The sequence below is a fragment of the Eschrichtius robustus genome, chromosome 14 (genome assembly GCF_028021215.1).
Source record: "Eschrichtius robustus isolate mEscRob2 chromosome 14, mEscRob2.pri, whole genome shotgun sequence".
NCBI classification, from domain to species: Eukaryota; Metazoa; Chordata; class Mammalia; order Artiodactyla; family Eschrichtiidae; genus Eschrichtius; species Eschrichtius robustus.
In genome coordinates, this window is record NC_090837.1 from 5649121 (window position 1) to 5662223 (window position 13103).

General features: G+C 54.9%; 1 protein-coding gene across 3 annotated transcripts in view; it reads right to left on the reverse strand.

Annotated features, from left to right (window-relative positions):
- Positions 1 to 630: 630 nt before the first annotated feature.
- Positions 631 to 13103, reverse strand: part of AACS (acetoacetyl-CoA synthetase) — a 52230-nt gene continuing 39757 nt past the window's right edge. For 2 of the 3 annotated variants that reach the window (XM_068563541.1, XM_068563540.1), the window contains 5 exons: positions 12118 to 12231; positions 11316 to 11441; positions 6697 to 6766; positions 6067 to 6125; positions 631 to 2525 (listed from right to left, as the gene is read on the reverse strand). In XM_068563541.1, coding sequence (XP_068419642.1) covers positions 2388 to 2525; positions 6067 to 6125; positions 6697 to 6766; positions 11316 to 11441; positions 12118 to 12231 — 507 coding nt within the window. In that variant the 3' untranslated portion in view covers positions 631 to 2387. Of the gene's footprint in view, positions 2526 to 5043; positions 5247 to 6066; positions 6126 to 6696; positions 6767 to 11315; positions 11442 to 12117; positions 12232 to 13103 lie in introns of all 3 variants that reach the window. The other variant, XM_068563539.1, reaches the window with a different exon arrangement.

The window sequence follows — 13103 nt, forward strand, 5'->3', positions numbered from 1 at the left end:
AGGGCGGGGGGTGCCGAGGAGGGACAGGCTCTTTGCCTCTCACCCAGCCCTGGTCGCTTCCTCCTTCCTGCCTGGGACACGGATGGGACGCTGGGGGTGAGCAGCCCCACGCGAGCACGGCGGAGCCCAGGGGACAGGAGGAGCCGGGCACCTATCGCCCCTGCACCCGCCCTACAGCGGCCTCTAACCTGCCGTGACGCGAGAAAAATGAGCCCTGCCAGGAGGCAGCCCGGATGCTGCGACACAGAGCCAGGAACGACCCAAGTGCCACCCGGCTCCTGCAATGATGAGGAAGTGCCGTCCAGAACCCCCGGCGGCCCTGAGCCCTGGGGGAGCCCAGGGTGAGGAAAGTCCTCCTCCTCTGGGGGCTGGCTTCACACTGAGAAGGGCTCTGGGGCCATTCGGGCACCAGGCACGGCCGCTAACTAGCAGGGACCCAGGACATGCCCCCGCCACCTGGGCCAAACATCTCCCAGCGGGTTGCGGCTCCTGGCTGGCCCATCAGCACCAGCTTTAGGCCCTCAGATCCAGCCCCGGCTTCAGAGGAAACACGCAGCACGCCGCTCGCACGGGTGTGTGCACATACACGTATATGCTTACTGTATTAAATGCCTCATAGCACCTGCCCCGTTTTTTTATGAAGTTCGAAATCGTTTATTAAACATTGTGTGTGTGTCTGCCTTTAAGTTGGCCAGAGACCTATCCAATCTCTTAACAATACCCAGTTTATACTTGACATTCACACTTGACAAGAAACAATCCATCGTTTAGCCATGACAGACATTGCTGGCCAATCCTGATGCACTTTTTTTCAGCTGAGATTTGGCTTCAGAGTCCTTCTGAATGGGACACTCTGCCTATCACCCATTTATCAGAGCTGCCACCTGAGGGGAAACCTCTTTACTATCCCAAGATAGAATCACTTTTCCGGACTTTACTCTGCATTTAAAATGTGGTCATAAATTAGCTCCAGTAAACTCAGTGCTGCCCCGTTTCTATAATCCACGAGAAAAAGGGTTCAAGAAAGTTTTTCACTGTACTCGGTTTTAAAAAATACAAAAATGAACATTACGATGACAGAAGAGTGTCAAGAGGCTGAACTGAACAGTACATTCAAAAGTACATACAGCTGCCGGCGACAAGCTTTTGATGTGCAGGTCCCGGCCCCCTGTGCAGTGAGGCCACGCCCCCTGAGGCCCAGCGGCTCTGCCTCAGCAGGACCCGTGGCCTGGGGGCTCGTCCGCATCCCTGAGTGACACTCCCCACGGCGTGGACATCACCCACGCCTTCAAACACCCACACACCACACACTTAATTAACATTAAAAAAATTTCAAACCACTCAAAGCCCGTGAAATTAAGAGATCCTATTAAAACGTGAAACCCACTCATTCTCCAAAGGGAACTGGAAGTCTATCTGCTGGGGAGCACCGATGGCTGGGTGTGACACACGGTTCCCCCAGGAGCTGCCCAGACTCCATCCGTGACACACAGAGAGTGGGAGAGCGGTCGGCCCGGGGTCCTGAGAATCTGCCGTGAGATGCTGTGAAGTCACCCTGGGACGGGCCCCATGACAGGTAATGTGCCACAGCAGACAGATGGGCCCTGAAGGGTGGCGGCCAGAGCCGGGAGACCAACACAGAGGGAAGAAAGAGATCTGGGCCTTAAGAGAGGGAAATGGAACCACAGTACAAGGCTGCAGGCCGGTCACTGCCCTGGGGTGAGCCGTCACCAGGATGCCTGTGGGCCCTGGATGGGGACCAGGCGTCGGCCATGCCAGCGCACGCACAGGAGACCCCAGCTCCTCCCTGCGAGTGTGCAAAGACACACACTCTCCAGACTGCCACACACACAACCCAAACCCTCCCTTTCGGCCCCTGAAGGTCAGGATCCCCCTGGGGCAGGTGGAAGACTCAGGGACCCACCAGATGAAACCGCAGAACAGAGAATCGTTCTTCCCCAGGCCTACGGACTTGGTGCAGACTCCTTTGCGAAGAGCCGTAGGTTTCTAAGTCTTTTCTTTTTCTTTTTTTTTTTAAATAAATTTATTTATTTATTTATTCATTTATTTATTTTTGGCTGGGTGGGGTCTTCGTTGCTGCACCCGGGCTTTTCTCTAGTTGCGGCGAGCGGGCTTCTCATTGCGGTGGCTTCTCTCGTCGCAGAGCACAGGCTCTAGAGCGCAGCCTCAGTAGTTGTGGCGCACAGGCTTCGTTGCTCCGCGGCATGTGGGATCCTCCCGGACCAGGGCTCGAACCCGTGTCCCCTGCACTGGCAGGCAGATTGCTAACACTGCGCCACCAGGGGAGTCCCTCTAAGTAACTTCTTGAATGCACAGAAGTGACAGGACAGACGTGTGTGGCTCAGGGACGTGCCAGCTGGCCCGGCTCAGAAGTCCTGCAGCTCGGGGACGTCCCGGTACAAATCCAGGGTCTCGGGGTTCGAGAAGGCTCTGCGGTGCTCCACGGTTTTCCCAGCGATGATCTGCTTCACGGCCATTTCCACTTTCTTGCCGTTGAGGGTGTACTGCCAGGGGAGGGGAGGAAGCAGACAGAAAGAGCGTTTAGACCCGAAGGGGAGAAAAGTCCCTCAGCTCTGACATCTGGGCACATCCAAGCCGAAACGACCACTGTGACCTGGGGCGACGAGAGCGAGCGATTCTCGGTGGGTGACCGTGAGCAAGTTCCTTAACCTGGGTTTGTCCCCTTGAACATAAACTGGGGACCAGAGCACCACCCCGAGGCTGTGGGCAAGCTGATGAGTTAAGGCGCACACAGCTCTCGGACGTGCCTCGCTGTTACACTGCCTCTTCATTACTTACATTTACTTTCTTACACTGTATTATACTTGAAAGACCAGCTTATTTCAGGAGTGGGCTGGCTTCCTGTGACTGTCCCCGACCACCGGAAAGTGAGCTTCGTCCAAGAGCCTCGCCAAACTTCCGGCAAATCTTCCCCCAGAACCGTCATCTGAATGAGATGGGGCACTGCTTTTCCCATAGTCGGACTCTGTCGAAATGCTCAAAGGCCCCTCTAAGATTCGTAGCACGCATTTCATCTTTAACCCCAATGGTCATTTGGCGGCTGTGCTGGCATGTTTATTTAGGGACCAGGAAAATTCTGGAACAAACAGAGAGCCCTTGAATAAAGCCGCTGGTGCCCTGATCTCTCCTCGCACTGGCACTTTTTTTTTTTTTTTTATCCTGAGATGTAATTAAAATTCATTCACTGAAAACCTCGGTCTACACGTGAACTAATCAAGGATCTGAGCACCGGATTCTGAGGGACCACCTGCCACTGGGGCGTCGTCAGCCCCTCTCGCCCTGAAATGCAAGCGTCTCGCGTGCTTTCTGTGCTTTCAAGCCCCAAGAGCAGCCTGCATCAGCTGACAGAACAAACAAGGCGTCGTTTTACAAGAAATCCTGCTCCTGCTTCCTGGTGAGAAGGGCTGGGGGGTGGGGCAGAAGGTCCCTGGACTCCTGCTTGGCCCCCTCCCTACCCCCCCTACCCAAGAGATAAGGCACAGCCTCCCGTCGGGATGGGCCAGCACGTCAGCTGTGACCAGTGACGAAGACCTGCTGAGATCCGGGCAGTCGTGGCCGCCGGGCCCTCCAGCCTGGCAGGGCCTCAGATGCCCGCTCGTGTTCCCCTTGGTGTGACCAGACCCCCGGCCGTGACCTTGGCCATGTCCAGCCCCGAGTCCCTGTGGCTGGGCCGGACCCCCGCCAGCCTGGTGACACAGGGCGAATCCTCTCCGAAGTGCTCCATTAGTTCGGACCACAGGGATCTGAGAACACGAGGGCGCTTGAAAAAAGCCCCAGGAACCCTCAAAACGACTCCACAGACCAAGCGGACGGAGGAGGAGAGAGCTGAACTGAGTGCCCAGAAGTCAGGGGATGAGAGCCAGGCTGAGGACGGAAAGAAAGACAGGCCGGGACGCTCCTCACCTTCCAGCAAATCGCTCCACTCTTCTTGGGAGCAGATACAGTTTGGGAATCACCATTTCGGCAGCAAAGGACACAGATTCGTTCTCAACAAAATAAAGCCGAGGGGACTATCACATTCTAGTTCCCCAAACTGTTCCAGATCCAGACAGAACTGATCCACTGAAGGGAAGCCTAAGACCCTCACCAGGGAAAAGACAGTGAGTGTCACTGACTCAAGAAGTCCCTCCTCTCCCTGAGAGCCACTGTCTGCAGTGTCACCGGGAGTCACCCGCCGAGTGAGACAAGAGAGCTCCCAGGCCGCCGAGTGAGACAAGAGAGCTCCCAGGCCGCGGGGCCCTTCCTACGCATAACCAAAGTGGAAAGGAAATGTGTGGACGGTATAAAAAGCCCTGGTTCTAACTGCACCTCACAGGCCCGCCCCTGCTCGGGGAGCGACATGCAGACTCTCCTTCCCCTGGTGGCCCAGTTAACCCGTTCCCGTCCCCGCCTCTGTGAACAGCTACTCTGCAGGCTTGGCCCCGCTGTGCACTTAGACTGCTGTGTGCGCACACACGTGTATACACGGAGGCCTTCTCGGCTGACAGAGGCCTTTGTTTTGTAAGTGACACAAGTTAAAGCCGTGATCCGATCTGAGTGCATCTCTTCCCCCACTGAGAACCTAAACAAAGTATTGGTGGGAGGGGGGGCAGCTTTCTGGAGCTGTGCCTCTAAATAGATTCAAATCTTCTTTCTGCAGGCAGAACTTAAAATTAAAAGGCAAGAGCAACGGCACCCCAGCGACTCTTTAAAAAGTTAAAATTAATTTTCACATTAATAATTTGAGCACACGCTAAAACCACACAGGGGAAAAGCCAGTTGGACGTGCCAGGCTGGGCCTGCTTACCCTCTGAGGACTGGTGTTTAGCAGAAGTTGCTTTACATGCAATTTACGAAGAGTAAAAAAAAAAAAAAAAAAAAAAAAAGAGAGAGAGATAGAGGGAGATGGCAGAAAAGAAAACAGGATGGGGTTGCCAGGCAACGGGCACCAACTATATATAAAGCATGAGCAAGCGTCTAGATGAGAGCTCCGGCAGCACGCGGGCTCTCGGGGGGCCGTACCGGGATGCCCTGGGTCTCCAGGATGAGGCTGGGCACGTGCCGGGCGGACAGGCCCAGGCGGATGGCGCTGCAGACCCTCTTCACCAGGTCGGGCTGGAAGGTGTGGCCGGAAGCCATCTTCAGGAAGAGGATCACCCTCTCCTCCCCGTCCTTGTTGTACTGGGGGACACACAGGCTGTCCAGGACCTCCTTGAAGGCCTCCACTGCGGAGACAGGGCCAGGGCCTCGCTCTCACACCATCCCCCCTTGATTGGGACCGCCGTGGCTCCCCTGGCCCCCCGCCCCGGCAAGAGCCCCGGGGAACAGGCAGAAGGACACCCATCCCCAGCAGAGTCAGAGGGCTGTAGCTTGCGCTGGAAGGGCTGACGTCTTACAAAGAGCCGGGCACCCGCCTTACTTACTCAATTACAAATTTAAAAATAAGAAAAGGAATCAAGTGCCGCAGCGAGGGTCCTCCACTGGTGGGAGGAAGAAAGGCTGGAATCACATGGATCAAGATTCCACCCTGATTACACAACCCTGACATGACTTTGGGACTCTGTCATCCGCATGAGGCCGCCTCCCTGGGAGGCTGATTTCGTGGCCCTGGTGGGACATTTTGAAGGCTCACAGGTGACTCTACTGTGCATCCATGAGGCCCACTGTCTTTATCTGGCGTCCTGGATGGTGCCGTGTGACTGTCAGCAATCACACAACCTCCCTGTGCGTCTTTCTTCACCCATAAAGAGTGGACACAGTTGACCAACCTGATGGAGCTCACCGTGAGGATGAGATGTAATGGAATGGGGATGGGCCACGGGACCTTAATAATCCTGTCCTGAGGTTTTCTGAGCCACAAGCAGTGTGGACGAGGCATGTTCTAGAAAGAAGGACATGCTCATACGTGTCTATTCACACGCCTGGAGGCAAAGGGGCAAGAGTTATGCCAAAAGGTGGGATCTTTGGAAAGCAGGTCCCCGCTGAGACACTCCTTGCGTCGCTCCTGGATGAGTTGAGAACAATGCCGGGACAGAGAATGCTCACCGATGTTATAGATTTCCGAGCTGCCGAATCGCACTCCGTTGGGGTTGAGTGTGCCGTCGCTGGAGAGAGAGAGAGACGAGGTCGTGGGCACACGGCGGCTCCAGAGTGAGGCCCGTCGCAGGGGTCCCAGGGACAGTCACCCCCTTTCCACGACAACATGCCGTCATTACTGGCGGCCTCCCCAGCTCCTGATCCCGACCACCCCCCCTTTCTCCCTCTAAACTCAAAGCTAGCTATCAAGGGGGTCCCCTTTGTGTGGGCACATCGGCCACCTCCCTGCCCCCCCCCACAGGTCCCCCCTCCCGGGTGCGGGCGCCCCTCCCCCCTTCACTCCGGGAAGGGCCGTAGCGACGGCAAACAAGACACGGGGGGCACGTCGGCCGCGGGACTCACACTCCAAAGCCCCCCGACCCAGCACTGCGGGGCACAGAAATGTGGGTCAGGCCCAGACCCACCCCTGGGAAGTTGACACAGGAAGAACCCAGGAAGGGTCCAAAGTGGGGCAGCCAACCCACCCCGCAGGCCGAGCAGACGGAAGGGTCCCGGACACGGGAAGCGCCCCGCTCTCCCTGCCCAGACGCCTCGGGAAGCGGGGCCCCAGGGAAGAGAAGCCAAGTCCGCGGCCCTCACCTTCGGCCCAGCATGATGATGCCCCTGGTCTTGGGGTTGATTCTGCAGTAGTCGCCGTGCACCCAGACACCTGCCGGGGGGCAGAGGGACTCGGTCACCCCAGGGGGACAGGATCCTGACCGGCTGCCGGGACAGACGCCCTCGGAAGGCATGACACCGACGTAACTCTCGTCAACAGACTCGCCCGAGGCCCAGAACCAGGTGCGACGCGGGGCTGGGGGCGGAAGTGAGCCAGACGTCTCCCGCCCCCAAGCGCACGCCTTCCAGTGGGCTCCGCCCTCCAGCGGGCTCCGCCCCACACCCAGGTCTGAGATGCGGCAGCGCGCAAGAAACGCCCCTCCCGCAGGTACCAACGAGGGCTGCGGGAATTCACGGGGGCTGAGCGCAAGCCCAGCAGTGAGCACGTGAAGGGGGGACTGGGGAGATCGACGGAGCTTTGAGGGGGGCCTCTGAATGGAGGGTGGGAAAGTACAAGCCCCGCCTTGGGAAGAGAGGGTGGTCTGGGGTGGCTGAGGGAGCAGGTCTGGAGGGGTTGGGGCCCAGCCCACCTTGTAACAGAATAAACAGAAGGCGCATGACCAGGTGGGAGGCGACTGCAACGGTCCCAGTAACCTAAGCCTGAACTGAGGCACCAGCCACGGGGACAGAGGCTTGACTGACGAGCAGGTAAAACCCAGGGCACGTGGAGGGCGGAGAAAGAGGGAGGAATCAGGTGACACTGACACCGTGCGCCCTGAGCCACCCCGACGTGGCCCGCAGCGTGCAGCTGGGCCCTTGGGCTGGTGACGTTCATGGGGAGGCCCCCGTCCTGGATGCAGCAAAGCAACAGATCCCAGGGATCCGGCCCCAGCTTTGGACACATCCTCCACCCGACACGGAGCAGCAGAGAGAAGCCACGCCTCACGGGGGAACTGCCAGGAGGCCTCCTCCCTTGGGCGAACGCAACTGGCCTAGGATGGGCCCCACAAATAGAGGAGGCGCCCAGCGGGGGAGAGAGCAGTCAAGACCACAGCTCTGCCGGCTCTGCGCGACTCGGAACTCACTTCCCTGGCCTCCTGAAATAAGCCCCAGAGCCCCTGCGATCCAGCAAGGGGAAAATGGCAAACCAAGCCAGCTCAGGGTCCTCACGGATGCCATCGCTTCCTTCCCAGTTCTTGACACACTTTCCAACTGTAAGTGACTCTAAGCCGCTACCCCTCCAATGACAACATACTCCGTTGATGCCCTCATCCCAACAAGTGGCTGCAAGCCACGACCGAGGCTTCTCCGGAGATGAAGCCCAGGTCCCCCGCCTGCAGGGAGCGTGCAGTGCTTGGGAGGCCATGGAAGAGAAGGAAAGGCCTCATGAGCTCATTTATTCTGAGCAAAGAGGACGGGAGGCCTCGAGGGCCTTCTTCCCTCCTCCCCAAGCTAAAAAAATAAAACCTTTTCTTTTTTTTCCCCACTAGGTATTTTATTCTTTTTGATGCAGCTTTAAAGGAATTGTTTTCTTGCTTTCTCTTTCTGATAGTTCACTATTAGTGCACAGGAAAACAACACATTTCTGTATCTTAATCTTGTGTCCTACAACTTTACTAAATTCATTTGTTAGTTCTAATAGTTTTTTGGTGGAGACTTTAGGGTTTTCTATATATAGCATCATGTCATCTGCAAACAGTGACAAGTTTTACTTCTTCCCTTCCAATATGGATGCATTTTATTTCTTTTTCTTGTCTGGTTGCTGTGGCTGAAACCTCTTCTTTCTAATCGGATATTTAAAGGGTTCCCCTACACAAACGGGTGGAAAAGTCATTCCTAGGCTTGCAAGTGACATGCCAAAGTTTTGCAGAAGCACGTCCCAGGCTTATAAATGGTGGTCCCAGGAGACAGCAAGCTGCAGACACAGCAGCAGGGCCTGCCCCACCCACCTCCTGGGAATTCTTTTTCATTTTGGAACTTGGGTGCCAGGATCAACACACAGTCTGGCTTATATGGGGTCAGACCTCCCATGAGTCTGATCCTTACTGAAGCCCTGGAAATGCAAAGAAAAAGGAAGATGAAAATCTCCCGGAAGAAGTTTTCATTTGTGAAGATGAAATGACATGCTTCAACCTCTTGCAAAACCAAAGCTAAGGGGATGAATCCACAAGTGGCTGGAGGCTCTGGTGCCCAGTTGCCACGTCAGAGAAATTAAGGGTTTCCTTCTAGGTTTCCATGCCCCTGGGCCTGCAGTTCAAACTCTCTTGTTTTCATGGCAGGTGATTCTGCTTCACTCTGATTCTCCTCCTACTCTCCCATTTCAGTGATGGGACCCGTGAACAAATACACCAGGATGAATGGGCAAACCCAGCCTTTCTCCTGCTTTTAATTCCTGGAGGTCTACTGCCTGAAATCTTTTTAGAGTAAGCATGTATACCTGTACATTAAAAAAAAAAAGATGGCCCAGCTTTCCATGTACATAAATGTAAATATAAATAAACAACACATTGCACATACACGCTTCTCTTATTAAAGGACCTATGACCACTGGACCTGTTTTGCTAACAAGGGCCAATGGAAGCTTTGGCTGCTCCATCTCATCAAGCTCAAAATCTTGATGGCTCATGGGCAGGCCTGGTCTCCTATTTGGAATTTATCATCTTCAGTCACCTGTACCCATCATACTTCCATTTTTGCCTTGGCTACCAGGAAACTCAGAGCTGAAATCATTGCTTTGAAGAATCAGAATGATCTAAATCTTTCTAAAGTCTGCTTTTAATTTCCTTTTAAATTTTTATTAGGTTTTTAAAAATAATTAAAAGTCACAAAGAAAATCAAAATGGCTCATACGAGTCACACACATACATACATACATTTCCTTTTAAAAACTCACACAGAAGGGATACAATGCCCTCGGTTCTGAACTCCTGTTTGTCACTTAATAAATTCTTGGATACTTTTCCATATCGGCACCTTGTCAGTTTACATTTTCACCTGGCCTAATTTTTCAGGGTAGTGACGTCTGTAAGTCGGCTGCCTGTTGCAGAAAGGAAGACCTTGCTTCTTTGTTGTTGTCTTCTTTTATCATCGAGCCATGTCCTATACGGTCCAAGAATTTCTCAGTGCTGGGCCTGGCGAAGTGGTCTAAGTTCAGCCTGTGTCCACCCTGACCATGACCAACAGCTTCAGATCCCATTATCTTATCTGCCCTTGTTTCTCCATATTTATTCGTATGTCACACCTACTTCCAGAAAGTATTTGAGGAAGCTACCTATAAAGCCAACTATATGATGGGATTACTGAAAGAATCAGAAACTCTGCACTGGGGTGAGAGGACTGCTACAACAGAGCAATGATGGCAGCTCTGAGTTTCCTGGCAGCCAAGGCAAAAATGGAAAATATAACAGGTCACCAAGTATTTGTTTCCTCCAAGAAGGAACAGCAGAGCTTTGGAAATAAAGACTTTTTCTGAAATTAATCCTGAGAGACCATTTATCACGTGAACCCTTGCATATATAACAAAAAGTGACAGAAAAGAGTTTTCAAAGAGCGGTGTTGCAGAAGATGAAGAGATGTCATTTCTTAGACGGATCTTCAAGCTGAGGTTCTAATCCCTTCCTAGGACAGGAGCCCCGACTCCTCTTCCAGGTCATTTGAGGAACCTCTGTCTCTCCCTCTCTCTCTCTCTATTCTGCTTTAGTCTGTCTGAACAGCTACACACTGGCAGGACCCAAGGTGGGGCTTAAATGCAGCAGGCATCCAATGGAGGCCAGGCCACATGGCGGGGACGGATGCTCCTGCTACCCTCATATGCGACGTGCTATGCCAGGTACGATGGCTTTCACGTGGGACATTACACGGGAACACGCAAGGCCGAGTAGAGAAACGGGATGGACCCGTGGCACCTTCTACCCCCGATGGTCACCTGCCACTTTCTCATTCACCACATGTGGTTTATGCAAAATAGAATTACCTTTCTAGAGGCTGAAGAGAGCAAGTACTTAGGTGTAAATAACTCTGGAGCAGAAGACTCGCTACGTTATGAATTACATAGCTGCAATCACTCGAGGTTGCTTACGAAATAAGGTAAGGAGGCAGGAATCAGAGCTTTAAATAAAAAGACTTTCCAGCTCTGGGGCAAGACACCACTCCGAAGATGAACGGAGGGTGGCAGCCTGAGTGAGTGATGGCCGGGAATTAATCATCCCGCTGCAAAAGCCCTCTTCTCCCATCACCTCCACGAGGACTGGATGATGGGGTGTGAGACAGAGGACACCCCAGCCAGACAAGTCTCGCACACGCATCTCTCCCCGAACAGGCAGACGAGCCTGGGTAAGCGAGCGGGCCTCCCGCCCCTACGCCGGCAAAGCAGCGGGTCGTGCCGGCTCCCAGGAGCAGGGCTCTGGGCACAGAGGGTGGTTAAGAGTAATCTAAACCGAGATTAGGGTTTCGTAAGATGGCTTCAAGCTGACGGTGACAAGATACTGATCAAAAATTCATCATCGCCCCCCTGGCGGAATGAGCTGCGAGCAGCCTCACTGGGCTTTCTTGGGGCGGGGGGGTGGGGGGGAGGCCGGCAGGGGGCAGGCGCATCCAGAATTAGACACCGAAGGCCCGGCCCGGGCGGGAATCTGGGCAGCTCCACCTGCATCCCGACCCACCTGGGAATTTGGAGAAATACGCCTTCCGGTACTTGCTGCCGTTCTCGTCGTTCCAAAAGTGCGTGGGCTGGCAGGGGAGCGGCTTGGTACACACCAGCTCACCGCTCTCCCCCCAGACTGCCTTGCCTGGCCGGGGAGGAAGGAAAGATACACTGAGCACACGCCACAGCCAAACACCCCGGCTCTCTTTCTCTCCTTCTCTCCTTCTTTAAGCTATGAGCTATCGCAGAGTATTTCAGACACATCCAAGCTATGCGGCCGGCCCCACCCACATGCCCGTCACCCCGGCGTCACTGAAAGCCACGCTAACCGCCCCACCACACTCCCCCGATCTCGCTCTTGACTTCAATCCTGTACTGTGCCCTTCTGTGGATTAATAATTTTACCACATCTACATGCACCTGAATAACACGTCATTTTGCGTGTTTCTAAACGTTGCACAAATGGTATCGCGCTGCCCCTCGGGTCCTGCATCTTGCTCTGGGTCCTCGTCGGGGTCAGGGCACGAGGCTGCTGAGGCAGTGGGGTGGCCTCAGCAGCGCCCCCAAAGTTTGGATGCCTACCTGGCGTTCCAAGCACGTGGCCCTCCGTCTGTGCTGCAGGCCAACACCCACCCCTCAGCCGGAGGGGCTGAAGGAGGCCGGGGAGCCCAGCGGGTGTTCAGCCAGGCCTGGGGGCCGGCAGTCTGCGAGCGGCGGCAGCGGTTTTAGAGAACTGGCCCCAAGCAAAGTTACACGTCCAAGCGTATCCAAGTTACCACTCACACCTCGTCACAGAGAGAGAAAGGGTTGGGGGCCGTCACCTTCCTCGTTCCACACCTCCACGGCCATGCCCAGGTTCCGGGCCTGAATCTCCCCTCTGTACACAGGAATGGAAGGATTCTGGCCCACGAAGCAAGACATGATGTCGGTGCCACCTGCAAAAAAAAGGAGATTTAAGATTCGGACGACCGGGACTTCCCCGGCGGTCCGGTGGTTAGGGCTCCGGGCTTTCACTGCCGAGGGCCTGGGTTCATATCCCTGGTTGGGGAACTAGGATCCCACGAGCCACATGGCACGGCCAAAAAAAAAAAAAAAAAAAATTTCAGAAGGCTGAGACAAACTGCCCATGTTTTTTATTAATGAACAATAAAGGAGAAAGACCCCGGAGAACAAATATCTACTACTCTTTCTCCAGATAAATACTGAAAAATCCCCAGAGAGCTGAGCTTCTCTTCAGGGAGGGAGCGGGGAGGTGACTTAGAAACTGGACTGAACCTCCCGTGTCCGGGTGATTTATCGTTTTGACCAGGGTTACGTGCTGAAGGAGAAACCAAACAAATGACCTCTTGTGGTCGCACGGAAATCCTAGACTCAGGTTCACGAAAGTGGAAGCTTCGCCCCATCAGACCTGTCTGCAGGAACTGCCGCGGCAGATGGGTCACGTGCAGAGTCTCTTTGCCGTGGTTTATGTTCACTTAATCATCAGACAAGCAGAAACCCTGTGGCCCTGGAGTGCGAGTCTCCCGCAAGAGAGAACGTGCTGGATGCGAAACGCTCCGTTTCAGGGAGGGGCTCGAAAGAGAGTCGGACCCCGGGTGCCATCAAGAGGGAGTGGCATTAACGCCTGGACCTGGGCCCAGCCGGTGACAACTGCCCCCTCGCACGTGCCCGCGTGCGGGGTGCTCTGTGGGCGCAGGGACACGCACGGGGCCCGCCGGGGCGCACAGCGGTTGGAGACGGCAGCCCAGGGAGGAAAGGGGGGGGGAGGCCGTGGGCAGGGGGCATACGCGGAGCCCCGACTTGGTCC